General features: G+C 43.8%; 1 protein-coding gene across 9 annotated transcripts in view; it reads right to left on the reverse strand.

Annotated features, from left to right (window-relative positions):
* Positions 1–20,953, reverse strand: part of foxp1b (forkhead box P1b) — a 184,188-nt gene that overhangs the window by 94,222 nt on the left and 69,013 nt on the right. For all 9 annotated transcript variants that reach the window (XM_080420968.1, XM_080420967.1, XM_080420971.1 and 6 more), the window contains one exon: positions 5,513–5,686. In XM_080420968.1, coding sequence (XP_080277094.1) covers positions 5,513–5,674 — 162 coding nt within the window. In that variant the 5' untranslated portion in view covers positions 5,675–5,686. The remainder of the gene's footprint in view (positions 1–5,512; positions 5,687–20,953) is intronic.

Raw genomic sequence — 20,953 nt, forward strand, 5'->3', positions numbered from 1 at the left:
TATTTTCAAATAGCCGATGTATATAGGGTTGAAGTGCTCATGTCTTTTGGGCTTGTTTTCATAGACCTGGTTGCTTATTTATCTCACGAAATCTGGCAACGCTGACTGTTGTGTGCGAAGAGCAATGCGTGCAACTGTCTCCCTCTCTCACTGTGCACGCAACGCTATGGACGCGAGGAGCCAAAGAAGAGACGAGAAAAGATTTCTTGAAAATTATAATAATAAAGAAAATCCGTGCAATAACTGGTTTGCCTTATCTTGTGATTTGTAACAAAGCTTTAGCGCACGTGTTTGACAAAGCAACGTGGCTGGAAGTGTGCACAATAAAAGAAAAGCAATTATTCATTTTGCAGTCCCCCCCCCGCCGTTCTGATATTGTTGGGGTGCATTTGTATTATTGGAAGCAAAAGGAGGCCTGATATTTTAGAAATCACTCGAATTTGATTAAAGGACCGTGCTAAAAGAAAGATATTAATATCTAATACTCCACCAGTTGTATCAGTCCAACAGCATTTCTACTTAAAAGAATCGCTTGCATGCTTAAACGTGCAAGATATTATAAATGTGGCACCAGAATTGACCATAAATCACAAGAAATACCACTATGGGTACGGACTTGAATGCCCTGAGGACCACAGCCCCCAGAGGCAGAGAAGCCAAGACAACAACTCTCTAGCATCAGCAATGTGACTGCACTGTTTTATGTAACTACAGCTACATAAACAGCGTTACCATGGCCACGCTCTCATTACAAAACAACTTCCGGTTGCAAAATCAGGTTACCCCCCCCCCCCCAAAAAAATATATTTCACAGGTTGTTTTTGTTTTTTTTGTATCGTGTTTGTCTCTTATCTTTACTTCCTCAAGAGGACAGAGGTGAAAACCACAAGTTCTGTGCAGTAAATTATACAAACAACAACAACAAATCAAACGAGAAAAAAAATACAAAACAGAAAACCCCAACTCTCGGGTGTTTTGCGAGACGAATCTGAATCTGCTGCTGTTGTTGTAGAGCTTATTTTGTACTTGTTCAAAGAAATCACAAATTCATATATTATGCACATAGTGACTGCAAACAAAAGCTAGGCACTGCCAAACGAGGAAGGCCTCACATCACAGAACAGAACAGAACGTGGACAACATCAAAACAGGAAGAGTATGTTGCAAAAGCACAAGTCTAACCACAGAAACACAAAAAGAAAAAAACAAAACATACTGTACTTTCTCTCACAGATGAATTCATTTCACATGCACTGTAGTTGTTTTACAATACCACAGAGACAAGGCAAAATATTCTAAATAATTCTTACCTTTAGACAGAAACTCTGTCTACGGGCTTATTAAAACCCCAGTATTTGACTTACTAATAGAGATGCTTAAATCAAACGTATGGTCCACTTCCCCACAAATCAGCCTAGTCTACAAGATGAATTCCCCTGTCAGGATCAAGATGATCAAACAGATTAGAATTATTTTATCCCCCCGTCCTTATTAATGAGCACTGTCTTTCATAGTTATGTTCCCTAATAAGAATAAATGATATGCCATTGCCAGGTTTGTTGTTCCCAGTGACGCAGGGGGACTCTAATACATTTTGCACTTTGAGTCAGAGAAAGTCTTTGATTGATTTTTCTTTCTTTCTATATAGCCCCCCCCCCCCACTCCCATGTTTTGCGCAGAACAAAGGCCAAATGATACAAAGACCAAAAAAAAAGAAGGTTGCATGTCAGTGGTTTGCCATATATCAGTGCGTGAGCCACAAATAAAAGTTAAAAAGACAGACTGGGAAATGCCACTGAAAGTAAAAAGTTATCAAGTAATTGAGCGAAGATCTTAATGCCCTAGGGACAATTAACATGGTTCATGGTGCATGAGTGAAAATCCTGGGTTAGTCTAATGGGAGAATAAAAAGACTGCTATAGGCTGGCTTCTCTGGGAATGCACCCCGCCCCCCACACCCACCCACCCCACCCTGGTAAGTAGCCTATCAAAGCCCAGTGTCAGGAGCCCAGAGAGTGAGACATCTCGTCCTTCATCCCAGAGCATGCGCCATTTATCACACAGAACAATTAATACGCCCTCCCTCTGTTTCAACTCCAACCGCAGGCAATGGAAATTAACTGTTGGATTTGTTCACCATGCCATAAAGGAAAAGCCACTGGTTTGTATGCTGTATTAGAAAGCACTGGAGGGAGAGGGGGGATGCTCCTGTGATACACTGAACCGTATTTACTTGGAACTAGAAGAGGAGCGGAGGGAAAAAAGCTTTTTTTTCTCTTCTTCTTCTCTCCCTGTGCATAAAAATGCCAAGATGGATCTTGGAGAGTAATAGTTCTTTCTGGATGACTAGAAAACAGGGGCCATCCCTGAACGGCTGGCTCAAATTCTACAGGGAGGACCCTCCACCCCCTCCCTCCCTACTTGGTGTCAAGTGTACATCTATGACACTGCTCTCGCTCTCTCTCTCTCTCTCTCTCTCTCTCTCCCCCCTCTCTCTCTCTTTTGCCCTTTCTCTCTGTGTGTCTGTCTCTTTCTCGGTCTCCTCTGCCTCACATTCATCAAAGTTGTAACCCCTGTTGTCTTTGCAGAGCGAATCAGAATGCGCCCCTGGCAAAGAATGAAGGAAAAGTCAACAGGAATTAAGTTTCAGTGCAACTGTTTACTCAACTGTGGCCTGCAGTTATTGAAATGTTATCCACGGTTTTGTGTGACTGCTGCGGTAATGAATTCAGTATGGCTGTGATTTTCTCACTGACGACATGCTCGTTTTGTGCTAGAAAAAAGGTGGAGGGCCTGGGGGGGGGGACGGGGTGGGGGGGGCGGCGTGTCGGCGGGACTCTGGGGCTGGGGCAGTAGGGATAGAGAACAGATAGACAGTCTGGGGGAAGTGCTTTGACAGAGGAGGAGCAGCAGCAAGTCCATACACACTGTTGATTTCTTCATCGTAGCGTCAAGTTAGTTTAGTTATAGTTTCACTTCTAAGTAGATAGAAAACCCGTGTTGACTAACCTCCTTTGCCATCCTTATGAAAAGGATGGCACAGGAGCAGCTCTGTATATAAATAGTTTGTCTATGTCTACAAATAGCTTATAAATATAATATATATAGTTACAAATGATTCAATAATTATTTACAAATGTATACAAATGGCTCATTCATGAATAATTTACTACTTACTAATACCTTATAAATGTTTTTTAACCATAGTTATAAATGATTTAATAATCATTTACGAATGTAAACAAACAGTTTGTTCATGATTAGTTAACTCTTTGCCTGCAGATTTCTCCTCGGATTCTGCTAAGGCTCAGCCTGCCGTTGACGAGAAAGACGAGATTTTGTGTTTTCTGTGGTTTTCCACCAGATGGCGCTGTTATCAACCGTATGAATGATGCCTTCACTGCCTGATGACGACAGATTGACATCATTTAAAAAAATAAAAGCTCATTTACTACCTGTTTATTTCCTATGGGGAAATCGCTATATCTCCGTTCCTCTTGCTTTACGGCAAAAACAAGCTGCATTCAAACGGCCGCAGCTGTGCAATGGATTACCCTGTGCGGATATATATTTTTTATATAGGTACAGTAAAATCGCTCTTTTTCGCTGGCAGCAGTGGCACACTATTAAACTATTACTCTGGCAGTTAAAGAGTTAATTGTCAACAAACTGCTTATAAAGGTTTATAAATGTTTTATAACGGCTTTATTATGAAGTGCTACCAGCCTTTTTTATTAAAGGTGCAAAGGAGAAAACGTCACGGCGATGACTCTGATGAAGATATATTGACATCAAAACGTTAGTCTAGCTTTTTGTACTTTGCACCTTTAGTAAAAAGGCTTAAACCGTCCAATTTGTGCCTTCCTTTTCAACGGAAAAGAAAGGCTGCTGTGTTCCGTTTCTGTGATGCATCGTACCCGTCTCTGGCTGGCTGAGGTGCGATGGAAATCCCTTGCTTCTTGATAATATTACAAGTTTCCAATAGTGTTAACAAAAGAGGCTCTTAGTTTGAAATCCACTAGTTTTTTAGAGGAAATCTTATTTCTATTGGAGCCGTCTTGACGCTGGTCAGAAATACACAAAGGAAAGGACATGGATTAAACGCAAGATTTTGGCAAAACTAAATGTCTATGAAAACCACGCGGTTGTGACCTACACAACGTACACACTGTGGAAGTGCGTTCCGTTTCGACATCCGTAGCAGTTAATCGTGTTATCGCAGGCTGGCTACAGTAGTCTGATGCATTAAAATAAGCCGACCGGCGTCATATGTAGTTGTCTAAAACGGATTTATTGACTTTAAATGCTCAAAAAGTATTTAGTGAAATCCCATAAAATCCCTTATACTATTCATTTGATGGGTGTGTGGCATCGTGGCATGTGACATACTGTACACACCATGAACTGTACTTGCATAGTAATTTATTCCATTACCCATTTTATATCATATTTAAAATACCTCATACAAATATTCCAATGCCATACATCCTAGCATTCTATTAACTCAAGCCAACTTGCTATGTTTGCCCCTAGATGGGCCCTGTGACATCACATGCTCCAGTTCTCCACTGTCTTATCAAATAAAACTGAGATGCACCCCCCCGCCGCCGCCAAAGTAACGTGTGATTAATCATAATCTAACTGTATTGTAGGTGTCATGAGGGCCACCCCAGGGTGTAATAGGGCATACAGTATAGGCTGCTATAAAACACCAATGCTCCATGTTCCAACCTTTGTTCCTCCTCTCTCCCTGCACTGAACGCTGATGGATATGCTGTGACAACAGACGATGTTCAGCGACGAGGGCCTTGCGCATCATCACCAAACAGCCCCCCTGACAACAGATCAACAGTCACTCGGCCGGACGGGACACAGCAAGCAGGGGTGAGACACGTTGATCTTTTCAAAGACGTTTTTCCCTAAACGCGCATGTCGTGTGCCACACATAACGTTGACACCCACAGAAACGCTTGTCTGTTTGTGTTTCAGCGACAATAAAAGCACACCATATACCCCCCACCCCTCCTTGTTGGTTGGACAAGGGGAGGGGGATGAGCATTAGCCACTGAGTGTGAAGTGTGTTTACAATGAGCCGGGGGAATATTCTGTCATCCCATTGGATGTCATGTCGCCGCTCTCCCGACTGTCCGCAGGCGTCCTGCGGCACCTGCACACTTAAAAATGTGCCTGACCCACCTCAATGAATATTTCACCTACATGCAGATGCTGCTGTGTGTGCTGTGATAAACACATCACATGAACCAAATGCGGCATCATCACAAAGCGCGAGCGCACTTAGCCTGCCCCTCTTTAAATATTCAAAACAAACCCCCTTAATATACATAAATAATAATAATAATGTGTTTATGTACTAGATGTACTTCTGGCCCGGGGGATTAAATATTAAGAGAAGGGGCACTTTAAGAGAAGGGGATTGCGGCCGTCTGTTGACATGGCTTAATGAAAGCGAAGGCAGGTGTGAAAGGAAAAGGGAACCGCTGGGTGAATTTACCTGGTGCTGCTGGAGATGCAGAAAGTCGGCCGCGGTAACCTCCACTGACTGCGGCGTGGTGCTCTTGGGCCGGCTGTCTCTGGCCCCTCCCTCCGCGCTCACCGTTCCATTATGATTGGCTGGGCTGATGCTCGTCGCTTCTGTCCCAGATTCTTGCATCATGGCTTAAAAGACCTGAGAGGTAAAAGAGACAGAGACACAGAGAGAGAGAGGGGTAGAGAAAGAGGTGGAGAAAGAGGTGGAGAAAGAGGTGGAGAGCGAGAGAGAGACAGAGAGAGAGAGGGAGAAGCAGCTGTTAAAACACACTGCATCGAGGCCGCGTTTCAACTCGGAGCCAAACTATAAACACGTGTCATATCCTTCCCACACTATTTCGCTTTTTATTACAGGTTTCCCCTATTGGTTTGTGCCTCCCTGTGTTTCTTTTGTTTGTTTGCTTGCAGCGTTTTTGCAGTGAGGCAAACACACGCATGCACGTGCTCATAGACTCCATCTCCACCCGGGTAATGAACTCAGTTCTTTTGTTTAGTTTTTCCGGAGCAGAGCCTCCTCCCGCAGATTACATGTTCACATCAGGTTGGGGAGGAAAGATGGGAGAGAGGGGAGTAGGACCGGCCGATATGGACAAAACAAATTTTGTGTCCAAATACCTCGATATCGATATTGTGACGATAATTTCATATTGTAATAATAATAAATAAATAAATCAGAAACATTAAATAGGGCTTAATCGATTAAAACCAGGAAAATATATAATATTGATATATTGCCCAGATACAGGGAAAGGGATGTAGAGAGCTGACCTGGGGATCTGTTTGTGCTCTCCTACATGGGGCATGGATGGACAGAGAGTTGGTGTGTGTGCGTGTGTGCGTGTGTGCGTGTGTGTGTGTGTGTGTGTGTGTGTGTGCGCTCGTGCGCGTGCGCATGTGTGTGTGTGCGTGCGCATGTGTGCGCGTGTGTATGCGTGCGTGTTGGGGATTCTAGTGCACATCTGAACGGAACCCAACCTGAGTTTGAGCGAGAGGAGCCCAAGAAAACACTGGCCCTCCAAAACAAAACACTTTCTATGGAAATGGATATATTTACTCGCATGGCTCCCAGAAGAACCGCAGAAGAATGGCTTTTTAATGGGAAACAGGATGAACCCGCGTGAGGCCTGCCAAAGGATCTCCATGAGAAACGCACAAGCCGAGTCCGACCAGAAAACAAATCAAATCCTTGAGGGGTGCTCAATTAACACCCAAAACACAGGTCTGAATATAAATAAACCCTTCGGGTCAATGAGAGAGAGAGAGAGAGAGAGAGAGAGAGAGAGAGAAAGAGAGAGCGAGAGCGAGAGAGAGAGAGAGAGCACGAGCGAGAGAGAGAGAGAGAAAGAGAGAGAGAGAGAGAGAAAGATCCATCCATAACAACTCCATTTAACTCGAAAGCATAACATACAAACAGCTGCGGTATAATTGCATGCAACGTAATCATGTGGTGAAATGATGAGTTTACAAAACAGTGTTAAATGTGAATGGACTGCAGCCATGTGTTTTACATTCTAAGCCCTCTATTCTGGTTTTAGGACGCACACTGGCCAGGCAGACGAGACAACCCCTATCCTACAGTACCCCCCCCCGTCTCTCCAGGGAACGAGTGCCAGTGAGTCCGGGTGCTTATCTGGGCACATATTCCTGAAATCAGCGGTATGATTTACATCTGTGTGTTGGTCACAGGCCTCTCTCTTTGGTGGTGGCACAGTGTGTCTAGCCTCTCAATTCCAGGGGGCGGTTAATGAAGCTGACCAAGTCGGGCAGAAGCGAATTAACTTGGCTGATTAATTATTTATATGAAGCAGAATAAATGCCCTTAAAACACCGGGGCCCTCATCATGAAAGAAGGTGAAGACTGAACTAAATGCAGATTTATAGCGTCGCGTTTAAAACCGTGTAATGGGGAGGCTGATGTGTGCGTTAACATGTGGGTCTCTCAGCCACGTATTATATCTGTATAAGTTTGCTCCCTGCGATGGAGAACTAAGTTTAACAAAAAATGCAAGCCCCCGTGACATGCACAGGGCCACCGCAGGGACACACCGTCAGGCTGACAGCGTGGAGATTGAGGCTGACAACATGTCACATCACAATATTTCTGGATCATAAGTCAGATAATAATAAAATATGCAGTATTATTTAAAAAAAACTGCACTACACAGTAAAATCAGTGTTAAATTATCAATTTGTAACTAATCCAAATGTAGCCAATCCAAGTCTAGGTTAAAGTTGCATTAACACTGAGGATTTTACTGTGTATGGGTTAGGGCTTTCGTCGACTAGTCGACTAGTATAACCACTAGTCGACTAGTCGACTAGTATAACCACTAGTCAACCTTGTTGGTACTAGTCGAAAAGTTGGGGGGGAAAAATGCCATAGTAATGGCCCATCTTACTATTATTATCATCCTCCTGACTTAATTTTTTATCAAAAGGGGGTCAAAAGTATGCCCAATAAAAGCCTATTATTGGGCAATGGGGATCCTTGGAGACGCTGCTGTGGTGCTGTGCTGCTGTGCCAGAAGCGCTTCCCTTAAAACGCCATAAAAATAAGGGCAGGAGGATAATAATAATAGTAATATAGTAGTAGGATGGCATTAAAACAATGCCCCCCCTAAAAAATAAAAAGATTTTTTTTTTTTATGTAAATTTCGACTAGTCGACTAGTCGACTACCACTGGGTCAAATTAGTCGATCTGTAAAAATCTCTAGTCGTGAAAGCCCTAGTATGGGTGTCTTCGCCGTTTCAAATTGCGGCGCTTCACTACCATCAGAACTAGTAGCAGTTGCTGGAGTTTAGTGCCATAATCATCCCCATATTGCACCATGGTCTACACCAGAAAGCTGAGCAACAGAGAGCCCTCAACCCAGTGAGTCATCTGACACTGCTGGCCTGCACTGGTTGAGTTGTGTGTCAAGCCGCCCCCGCACTCTGGGGCCTGTCTGAGCAGTTTTTGGGCCTGGCCTATAGGCCCTGTTTCCTGGGCTGGAGCTGGAGCTGGGCCCTCATTCTCTATCTCGCTCTCTCTCTCTCCCTCTCTCTCTCCAGACAGATGTTGACCCGGCTCACCCCTCCAGTCTGGCACAGCCTCCCTCCATAATGGGATTTTCTAAACAAGGAGCAAGCACACATGAGGGATACTGTGGGACGCAAAGGCAGCCAGCCACGACTCCCATCTACAGGCCCCCCGCTCGAACCCACTCCCCTTCTGAGACACCAATTAGAAACACACATTCTCGGGCGAAATTAAATGCCATTTGAAATAAACCATGTGCTGGCGTTATTCAACCCCACTTTTTTCACTTGCAAATAAAAGACATTTTTTATTTCCACACAGTGTGTGTGTGTGTGTGTGGGAGAGAGAGAGAGAGAGAGAAACAGGGGCCTAGTCTCCTTTTTCAAAGCTACATAAAAGAGAGAGGGGGGGTAATGGCCATTATGCATGCACTGTCATTCCATGTAACATTTTCATAATTATAACGGAAAGGCGTAAATTTCCAAATGCACGGCATCTCTAAAAGTAATCAGGAGAATGAGCCGCAGGGCTATTTTAATGTATGCAAAACTAGTGACCCACAATAAGGAAGAGGAAGGGCTACAATGAATGCAAAGTAATGCACGCATGCCTGGAACCGGCACTGATGAGGGGACGGCTAAAATTAACACCCAATTAATTTCCGAATTGACAAACAAATGAAACCCATAAATCTACTTTCTCATTAATTTTTACCGCGGAATAATTCAAAGCTGCAATATCACGTACGAGTGCAAAAAGGAAAAAAAGAAAAGAAAAGAAAGAAATTGGGGAGGAAAAAAGGAAAATGGGCATTATCCATCATAAATATCAAGCAGATAGGAAAAGAGCCTTATTAGAGAGTTGTGGCGATAAACGTGTTAATCTGCCAGCCGCTGAGGCGCTGGTCTGGGACCGTCGGCATCAAAACTGAGCTGCTGGCCCCCATAATATTTATCCAACTCTTTGTGTCCTCTTTGCTTTGGGGATAGACTCTTCTGCTGGTAACTCAGATGGTTAACATGTTCTTCACTTTACACCTGTTATGCATATTCAGGGGTAATTACAGGTCAAGTGTCTTGCTGAAGCTAGAGCAGTCAGTTGAGGTTTAGAACTTATGCATTCATTCATTCATGCATGCACATGAATGAATGGGTGCAAAACACAGACACACACACACACACACACACACAGTCAAGGTGGAAGTTCTGGAGAAACACACCCACTTGTTTATGGAGCATGTCAGCTTTTTTTTTTTTTTTTACTCTAGATGGAAAAAAATAAGATTCAACAAAAACCAAGCCCTTCAAATAATGGAGATTTCAGGAGATTAGTACAGGAGGCAACAGACAGCTGGTGCAAGAACAGCCACGGGCCACAATACTGATCATTAGATGTCTGGCTTTTCTCGCAGTCAGTGTTTGGAACAAACACGGGATCATAAAAAAAAAAGAAAAAGGTCAGAGTTTCTGTTTGTTTGCCGTGTGTATTGTTTTCGCTGCCTCTAATATAGGGAGTACAGTACAAACAAAAAGTCACATGGAACTTCCACCTGACCAGACAGGTTGAGAGCAGCCGGTGGATGAGCACAGAGCTCATCGGCCCTGCCTATCCTCTCTACGCACCCCCCTCCCTCCCTCCCTCCCTCCCTCCTCTTCCTCTCTATCGCTCTACTCGCTGGAAATCTAATGCTCGCCACCAGTGGTGGAAAAAGTACTCAAATGTTTTACTTAAGTAAAAGTATCAATACTGCAATGTAGAAGTACTCTGTTACAAGTAAGAGTCCGGAATAAAAAATGTACTTGAGTAAAAGTACAAAAGTATTGGTATCAAAATGTACTTAAAGTACCAAAATTAAAAGTACTAAAATGTTTGAAAATAGCAGATCTACAAGCTCACAACGCGTCGCATCGCGACACGTTGTGAGCTTGTAGATCGGCTATTTTCAAATAGCCCAGGTATAAAATAGGGCTAAAGTGGTTAATGTATGTTTTATAATGTAATCATTTATATCTGCAAGTAACTAACATTTTCAAATAATTGTAGTGGAGTAAAAGTACAAGGTATAGACAATTGGAAATACTCCAGTAAAGTAAACTTGTATTTAAGTACAGTACTTGAGTAAATGTACTTAGTTACTTTACACCACTGCTCGCCACCCCCCCCATCCCCCCACCCCCCTGCTCCACCCCTGTACGCTCGTCATGGCCGTCTGGAATTCTACAGCTCAAACAAGTCAGCAGTCGATTCAAGGTAGGGTCGGCCCAGCGCAGCTGTGCCCTGACCCCTTCCCCCTGCGCTCTGTTTTTCTTTAATGCTCATGACAGTATAAAGCCTCAACGGGCCACCTGCTTTAACTCGCCAAGTTCTCACAGAACTCTTGTTTACACAAGCGAGACAACAAGAGCACAACATTCTTGGAGGCAGGAGATAAAGAGACACAAAGGGGGAAGACAATGGGGAGAGGGTTCGCTGTTTAGGGTTCAAGCTTGGTTGCTAGACTAGACAACACAACAGCTTGTACCGCAAGGTGTGACATCACGACGCTCCCCTCCCCGTATATACACTCACCCTCAAGGTTCTGAGAGACGCACGTCGTGTTTTGGCTTCCCAGATCGTAAGACAAACACGGTGTCCTTATCGTACGCAAATAATCTATTCCAAGATCATTGTATGTATGTCTCTTAAAATACCTCACCAACTGGGTCTGCAAGACACTGGTCCAGAACCACCTAAACCTTCCCACACCTAAGTCCCACGCCCCCTAGCCTTTACCTTCAAAGGGAAGGTCCCTCGGCCAACAAGGACTGCCTCTCTCACAGAGGTGTGCAAACAATCTGGACCCACTTGGCACTCTGAGCACAATCTGCTGGCCCTCCTCTGAGCAGAACCAGCGACAGGGATGGATGACATTCCATCAAAAAGGGGAATTCACAGCCAGACCAAACAACCCTCTAATCCCACCAGCCACTTCAACTGAAAGCCACAGATAAGCGAAGCATATATTTCAAGACTACCGTAACAACGTCACAGGAGCAACCGCCCCACACCGACAACCCTCCCCCCCCCCCCCCCCCCGCCTCTTACCAACCGTCCACAGGTCCAGACATCCCACTACCACTTTAGCGCTGGAGACACAGAAGCCTTCTTTTTTTTTGTTGTTTAAAAAGAAAAAAAATCCCCCAAGTTCTTCCCAGACCTTGTAAGGGTGGGATAAGCACACCACTCACATTGGCAAACAAAGCAGCTGTTTGTTTTATAAGTGATTGCTGCCATGGCTACAGTAAATAGGAGGAGTGGAAGTGAGCGAGAGGGGGGGGGGGGGGGTGCTTGTGTTTATGAACAAACACATCTCCTTCTAGCAGGAGCCATTTAATATTAACCAGGTGGTATGATCAGCCGATTTCCTAGGTGACACTCGGGGCTGGTCCAGTGTAAACAGGTTCTAGGATGGGAGTGGAGAGAATGGGGTTTGAGGGTTGGTGGGTGTTTGGGATGGGGGGGGGAGGGGGGGGCAGTGGGGTGGGGGATTCAAGGTCGATGCAAATGCAGCCTGGGCTAGAATAAACAGCGAGGCACAACTCAAGATAAACAAACAGTCATTCTTCTGACATTTGAAGAAGCATTAAGCTGGTGCGTTACAGCTGCTGGAAAGCCACCATGAATGTGAACAAGATTGTGTGTGTCTGGGGGTGGGGGGGGGGGGGGGCTGGCTGGCTAGCGACGAGGTGGTCTCCAGTGGACCACAACATGCAACAACAGTTTTCCCCCAGACCCAACAAACAGTGTGCCTTCACAATGCCGCAGCGAGGAACTTGTAAAAACATGTTAAACATTTACCCTCCTTCAATTATTCAGTAACCGAGTTCGTGGAAATAACAAAAGGATGTCTGAGGGCTTCTGAAACTGGCGTTCGCAGCACCGGGACATGTTAAATAAACAGTGAATAACTTGGTATTCATTTGGCAAACAAGTGATGTATCGTGAATCAAACTGGCCACTTTGATCGCTGAATTCATGTGACTCACCCACAACCAAAGTCCTATTGTTCCTATACAAAGCATATCAGTTGTTTAACTTCAAGACTCCTTACAGTAATTTACCATATGTTGCTCCATATGCTAGATTAAAAAAAACTCACTGTCCCAACACAAGCAGTGATCACCAAAAAACAAAAAAAAACACGGTAGAGGATTTAGTGAGGGGAATTTCAAGCTGCATGTCACCTTGAGCATTAATTTTTCACGCAGACAACAACTTGCCATCTGCCGAACTGAAGCAAACCAGCGAGGCTTCCCTACCTGAGTCTTTAGTTTCCTGTCTCTAACCCCCCCAAGGCAACTTTCATAATCATTTCATTTAGGCCCCCAAACCCATTTGCCCCCCCCTACAGCGAAGACAAAAAAAGAATGATGTAGGGGCCCAAACACGTATTTATGTCACATTGTGAAGACCATAATAGGATTCTCAAGCATGAAATCTAGATCCAAACCTATTACGACACCATCAACAGAGGTAAGAGGCTTGACATCCCAGCAATGGCGAGTGTGATGATTCATATGAATATGAACCTATTATCACGCTACAAGCCCAGATAAATGAACAATAAGAATGCTAGCAGAAGGCAGACTCTCCAGTGGAGAAGGTAAGTAGATCCATAATTTCGGAAAATACACAAAGCAGTTTGTCTCCTTAGCATGGAGCCGTCCGAGATACACCTCGGCGTACAAGCCCTGCTGTGCATAGACAATAGCGGCATGTGTCAAAGTAAGGCAGGGCATGGTATTTTTAGTGCAACAGGGGCCGACAGAGACGGGGTAAATAGAGAAGTCTAATGAGTTTAAATCCGGTTATACATGAACGGAATAGTAATTCTGGGATGTGGAGCCGCTTTTAGGAGTGCTTCGCCACACATTCCTCTGCGTTTCTCCTTCATTTGACTTTGATAATCTCCCTCACATGTGGCCCATGCCCATTAACACCGCAGTGAGAGGACAGACATCGGGGGCCTCTCTCTCTGACCACGGGCCCGGGTGCGTGGGAAAAAACAGTGAGCCCCGCTTCCCTCAAGCTCATCTTACCAATTAGACCTGTCAAACATGCACGCCCAAAGAAAAACACAGACTTCAATCTCCCGGCATCCTGTGGGATCTGCAAAAGCGCTTATTGTTTTAACATTACTTAAAGTGTGTCATATATTTTTAATCATTTTTACGAGAATTTGTGTAAGGGCCGTCCCCATGGGTGTGGAAATGTGGACTTGCGGAGAGGAAATGTGTCAGATGCGTTTTCCTAGGGAAACCAAGATTAGTCTCCACGAACTTGTCTAATTAATATTGTGGGCCTACACCAAGAGAGAACAATATTATTAGAAACATCGTCTTTGGGGGGCCTGTAAACCCACCCAATTGCACACTTCCCCTGTGTGCTGGCAGTTCCTGGCTGTGCCTCTGGTGAATGTCATTGTTGGGCAAAGAGGATGAGAGTTTTATAGTTCTGTTTGACAGCTGAATTGTCCAGTGGTACACCACAGACAGTGCACGGCTAGCTAGCGCGCTAACTGCCATCACATAAGCCATCAATGATGAAACGATGCATTTCTCTCATGTCTCTTCTCAATGGCACAGATGACATCAATTGAGATAACGCAAGCGTTCAGTTGAGCCACTGGAACCTTAGGCCAATCTTTACAGTGTTAAATATTTCCCTGGCTGCGGAAAACAACACAAGGCAGGTGTGTGTCTTCCATCCCTTTGTTTATAGTTAGTCACACAGAGATAAAGTTAAGCCATTGATTGTCCAGACAGAATCATTAACCTTTGCACACAAATAATGGCACCCAAATGCAATGGGCTTTTCTCTTCAATAGTCATCTCGCCTGAGTGCTAGCAATGCTTGATAATTGCTTTAAAAATTCTGGATACATACCAAGTCAATGTTAGACTAATATGTCCACAAACAGTTCAGTTTTGGCCCCATAGTTGGCCAAGCACCAAGTCTGAAGCCAAAAACACAAAATAATGTATCTTAATTCACTCAAATGAGCCAAGATGCTAGTACTAAACTCTACCAGATGAGAACTTCATTCCAATGTTAGAATAAACCCAGTTGTGTGGAAGAACGGCAGGGAGTGCTGTGCTCCGACGTTACATGGACGTTACAATACACAACATCCATGCGAGCACGTTTAACAGCCTCAGTGGTAAGTTATGGACGGCCATTAACCAATCACGACAAAGGACCAAATGAATTTGGCCATCCGATTCATTGCCTTTTTGGCATGGGAGTGGTCGTACCTTTTGACCCCTCCTACCGCCACCCCCCCTAGGCGTTACCGGGGGTCATTTGTGCCTAAGCAGTCACCATGTCATCATTTTAAAAGCCCTGGCTTCCCAGAGAGGGGAGATGGAGGGTTAAGAAGGAAGCCTTCCATTTAGCAGTTAAATTGAAGGTAAAGGGCGGTGGGCTAAATACCGAAAGACCTTGTGTGAAATCTCCACGCTTTAATGGAATCAGGTTTTAACAACTCCTTTTTTTCGTTAAATACAGCCCATGTCAGGAGGATGCTTCCCACTCATAAAGCAGCACAATGACAATGTACAGTGGCACTAATACAAGGACATAGTTCATCATGACATTTTCTGCAATTCCCAACTGATTAGGGTCATTATGTTGGAGGCCTGATTTATGCTGTCATTTCCTCTCACCGATCCTGCATCAATGAATCTTAATGAATTGGTAAATAAGGGTGAAGATTACACTCTGTGACACCGCAACATTTCTCACCCTCAGTGGCCGAGATTTATGTGGCCAATTAGAGACTAACAGAGAAAATTGGCTGGCAGAAAAATAATATTCTTTATGGCACAAAATGGAGGGAGCATTCCTGCTGAAGGGCAAATTGCGTCGTCAGTGTTAAAGTCCATAAAACACCCCCGCGACGACGTGCCTTTAAAAACACAAAGGGACGTTTGGACTCGTGTTTACAAGGCAGGACACAGAAACGGAAAGTTAAAGAGATGATGGTGAGGCTGGTGTCGAGCGCTGAGGCGAGCCAAAGTCCTTAACCCATTAAGACCTGGAACGCATCGGTCACTTTTTCATTTGAGCTAAAAAAAGCATTATTTTACACTTTGGCTATTCAAAAATAGCAGATATACAAGCTCGTGCCGCGCTATGAGCTTGTAGATCTGCTATTTTTTTTAAATTGTGAAAATATGTGCAAATCTTTGAATATATATTGTTTAAAGCGAACATTTTTAACTCAAATCTTTGCTTCTGGGGGGTCCCTGGAACAAAATATTTTGAGATGGGGGTCCGCGGCCAAATACATATCACTTTGGGGGTCCTTGACATGAAAAAGTTTGAAAACCGCTGACATAGAAACATACGTTTTTCAGAAAAGTGTTAGGATTTAGAAGACATTTTGTAGAATCGGCTTCAGGTCTTAAAGGGTTAACATTCTCTTCTGCCCCCTTGGTGTGTTTGATCAGCATAAATACACCTCTGTGTGACAAACATGTTTACCCTCTCACCGCAAACATCAGACAATCAGGCTGCCTCTCTAATGAAGACATGGGACATTTATCAACAAAACACACAGCTCTCTCTCTCTCTCCCTTTCTCTCTCTCTCTCTCTTTCTCTCTCTAGACTCTGATATGGACATCAAACAACCATGGGAGCAGAATCATGTTGCTCTAAACCTTTAATAAGGTATCATTTCAATAAGGTTTTTGAGGAAACATCCAAGCAGGAAAATAAACAAGACATCCAACTGCCATTCATCTTTTTCTTTGTTCTCCCCGAATGGAGGAATGCCATGTATGACTGTAAAGGCTCACGCACACCTTCAGTTTCTTGTAGACATAGGAGGAATAGGAGGAATTATCCATAGGCAAGAAAACAGAGAACTATAACGCACTGTCCTTAAACACTTATATTTATCCACAATGTTCTGTTTTTGCAGAATGTTCACCTATTGTGAGTGACATGCCGAGAATAGGGGTGCTATGGGTTCATGTGGTTAAACTCGCAACAAACCCATCAGCTAAAGCTTTACCTGATGAAGGTCTAAGGACTTAAGGGGATAGTTCACCCCCAAAATGACTTTCTTTCTATCGATTAGTCACCCCATGGAGACTTGAATTCATGGATTTCTTTTTTTTTTGGGTCGCATTCCTAAGCCAATAATTTGATGACCGGCAGCGGTTCCGGTAGGAGACACAAATAGTCTCCTTTGCGTCTCCTACCGAAACCGCTGCCTACCTACCGGTCCGCTGGTCATCACATTTTTGGGATGAACTATCCCTTTAAACGTTGCACTGTACTGTACTGTACTCTAATAAAGTTTATTGCAAGTTTAAGGAAAATGTACGGGAGTTCTCTCACTTCTTGCCAAAGCAGGAATATGGGGGGAAGAAATAAAATAAAAAGAACATCACCTCTTTGAAGCCCCTCTCTGATCAACAGCTCCATGAGGAGACGCGGCGTGATTAGACACTCTTTAACTATTCCCAGTTACCATCATTATCCCCCCTGTGACTACTTTGTTGACCGTTTTATTTCCCAGCAGCAGATTAGTTGGGAAACAAGGAGACCAAAACATGTTTCACGCATATCCCAGCAAAGCATTAAAAAAGAAAGTCTCTCCTCTCTGCTTATTAATACCAAGTTCTTAAAAGAACACTTAGGGCTGATAATGAGGGCCTTTATGTATTACATATTGTGACTAGATTTAGTGTGAGGAAGCGTCTCTCCACATCAAACGGGCTGGCCTGCCATTAGGCACAGGGGCTGAGGGATGCTGAGTGAAAAGAAGTGGAAAATTAAAGCTGAAGCGACGCAGGAGAGGGCTTAATTTACTGGCATGTACAGTATGCAAATGAGATTACTCTCAGCTTAACTGCATCATTTATGTCCATAATAACAGCATCATCATTACGGGGGGGCTCAAATTAAATTACACCGTAATTAGCATATCAACATGATTGGTTAAAGTTTAAAACAAATACCCAATTTTGTTAATGAACATCTGTAATCACCGGGCGCAGACTCTCAATGAAAACATCCAAAACAAATATGTGTTTTGGGGAGTAAGGGGAGGAAGATCGCTCTCGCTCCCCGAGCGCGACAGGTCTGCGAGGCGTGTTGCGTTGGGGGTTGAGGTTGGGGCTGGGGGTTGGTTGTACATGAGGGGTGGTGACAGGGATGGGGAGGGGTCTTTTTCCTTACCTGGCAGGCTCACCGCACAATCCTCACATTATATTTCCCAAACTCTGGGAGATCAAAGATCCAATTTCCCACACTTGCCACTTCAGGAGCTCATCAATAAAATACTAATCACTTCACGGCTGATTCGGGAGAGCTGGGCTTCGGCTGAGGGCTTAGGGGCTTCCGTATCGCCTGCCCTCACTCACACACACACACACGCTAACAGAGACACATTGGTATATATGCTCATCTCGCCTATGCACATGCACATGCACATGCGCATGCGCATACACACACACACACACACACACACACACACACACACACACACACACACACACACAGACAGATAGAGGTTTAAGCTGTAGCTGTCTTTCCGTTTCCCTCATAAACATGGTGAATTTTAAAATAAGGTAGTGTAATTGAGGCAGCCCCCACTGAATGGTACACTGTGGAATCCTGAGAGTTAATCTAACTCTGAGAGTGTCCGAATGGACCCTGAATGAACACTCAGGATTTTATGTGTGTGTATGGAACACTTCCTGGGGCCTGACACAAATCACACACGCACCTTATTTATGTGCCCACGTCTGGAGGCAACGTCAGCCTGCATGTCATATTTTATCCCCCTGTTTGATACACTGCTTTTATACGTTTGCGTCCCCGCGTTATTGATATAATTCACAATTTATGATGCACTACACGATACAAAAAGTGAACTCTGATGAACGCCTGGCGTTTGAAATCATAAGTCACCTACCCCGTCCCCACAACACCCACCTGCTCTCCCCTTTGCACGGCTACTGCCATCCTGAATCGGGCCAAAACAACAACAACAAAAGGGCCAATGTAGAACAGTCAGGAAAGCACTCATACATTTTTTAAAGAGGCATTCTATTTTATTCATTGAGGAATCTATTTAAAAAAAAAGGCCCTTCTTCCTTGGAAGTATCTAAACGAGGCTGCCTCTCAAGGTAGAGCTGGGGCAAATCCACTCCATCAGCTAATGACGGCGCTCATTACATGCTGGGGAGCCGGCTAATGAAAGCGCGGTGGCTGGCCGCTCCCCTCGCCTTGTGTAAAGCCCTATGAAATGCTAATATCTCACTTCTAATTAAAGGATACTAAGTCCAAATGCACCTTCACGGCTAGTAGCCGGCAAACATAAATTTTATTTTTCAACACCACACTACACCCAAAGATGTGCCTGAGCAACATTCCATTAATTCATATTTAATACCCCCAGTAGTCCTGCGTTGTTCGGCTGAGCTCTTTCCCACTCCGATCTCTTTCTCTCTTCATTGGCTCATATTGTGAGTGGGCACATCATTATATTTTGTGAGCCTAAATTTTTTGCTTTTTGCTGGTGTATGTATATTAGCTTACAGTGCTTACACCGAGAACACACAAGCACATGAATGTGCACGCACACAATCTTTACGCACGTGGCACAGGGGTATGAAAAAAAAATGCCTGTATGTTCCCTGCTGCACCTGTATACATTTACAATGTTTACACACCTTTGGTCGTAAATATGTTTACAAGGAAACCTGCTGCCCTTCTCAGAAACTGACCTTGAAGTCAGTAAACAAGCCTTTTACAAAGTTCATTAACGTCAAAGAGGGTATAGAGTTCCTCTCATTGAAAAACAGAAGAGAATTGCCTGAGGCTTATATCAACAGAATACTGCAAATGCACTCGGCTAAAATGCCAAATCAAAAGCATTTAGTAAAAAACAAAAACAACAGGGTCTACTAAAGAAATAACCGATGCCAGAACTATGTTTGAACTATGGTGCTATATACTGTACATTGTGATGAATGAGAGCATTTTATTACTGCCATTATCTGCTGTAAAATAAACTGTCAAGCAAGCCAATTAGTCACCGCAGCTAATTATGTCATCACTTCCTTAAACCTCCTCGTGTGCTTTTTCACTTCACAGCCCCTCAACAGTCATTGTCGCCGTGTAGGCTGCAAGTCATTATGGTGTGATGCTGTTGTCAGATGTTGTGTGAGAAACAAGCAACCAGGTCTATGAAAATGAGCCCAAAAGAACCGACTACGGGCCATAAGAGCACACACAGACAACTATTTGAAAATAGCCGCTCTACATGCTCACAACGCGTCGCATCGCGACACGTTGTGAGCTTGTAGATCGGCTATTTAAAAAATATATATAATAATAATAATTGACAAATTTGTAAAAAAAACAAAACATTTTAAATACACAAATCTGGTATGGGGGTCCCTGGCACAAAATCTTTTCAGATGGGGGTCCGTGGACCCTCCCCCGTGGACCCTCCTCTGAAATTAATTTGGGGGCCAAAATGTTTGAGAACCACTGGTTTAAACAATATTACGAAGAAAGCCCAAAGTAAGCAACTACATTTTAGAATCGAGCCAAAAAAAAATGCAACCCGGAACTACCAATATTTACAAACAACTTTACAGAAAAACAAGCCCAAAGTCGCTTGTAATAAGCAGACATGGCAACACTGAGGCAAACCCCTGTGTGTCCAGAAGGAACTGAGAAAAACCTGGTTGATCTGTTTCCTGTAGGCACACATCATAGTGTCATGACACGTGTTCAATCCACCAGGGACCATAACCACTTAAGCCCTATATACTTGGTCGTATGACACATTGCGATATCAATGTAATATATCATATATAACAATATAACATCAATATAAAAGCTCATAATGAGTTGCACCGCGAAGCACTGTGAGCTTGTAGATCTGCTATTTTAGCAATACAAATTTTAAAACAATAATCACAATTTTCACTTTAATGACATACCCAAAATAGGGATGCCGCGATTAATGTGGTTAAAAACAATAGAAGGCCCGGACTGCTGGCGTAGCGGTCTGGGCACTAGGATTCAATGTAGCCTGACAGCGCATCGCGGGTTCGAGTCCCGTTCCCGATGAGCTTTGCTGCATGTCTCTCCCCCTGTTTCCCGTCTGTCTCTTCTGTAAAACTATAAATAAAGGCCAAAAAGCCACCCAAAAATATCTTTTAAAACAACAATAAAAAAATAAAAATAAAAGATATATAGAAAACAATAGAAAAGGTCTTTCTGAGGGTTAAACTAATACTGAGGATGTTCCTGTAAATATGTTGACAAGGAGTTACAGCAGCAGTACAGTGGTATTATAACCTCCTCTAACTTATCA

The sequence above is a fragment of the Gymnoscopelus braueri genome (genome assembly GCF_963280865.1).
Source record: "Gymnoscopelus braueri genome assembly, chromosome: 3".
In the NCBI taxonomy this organism is placed as follows: domain Eukaryota; kingdom Metazoa; phylum Chordata; class Actinopteri; order Myctophiformes; family Myctophidae; genus Gymnoscopelus; species Gymnoscopelus braueri.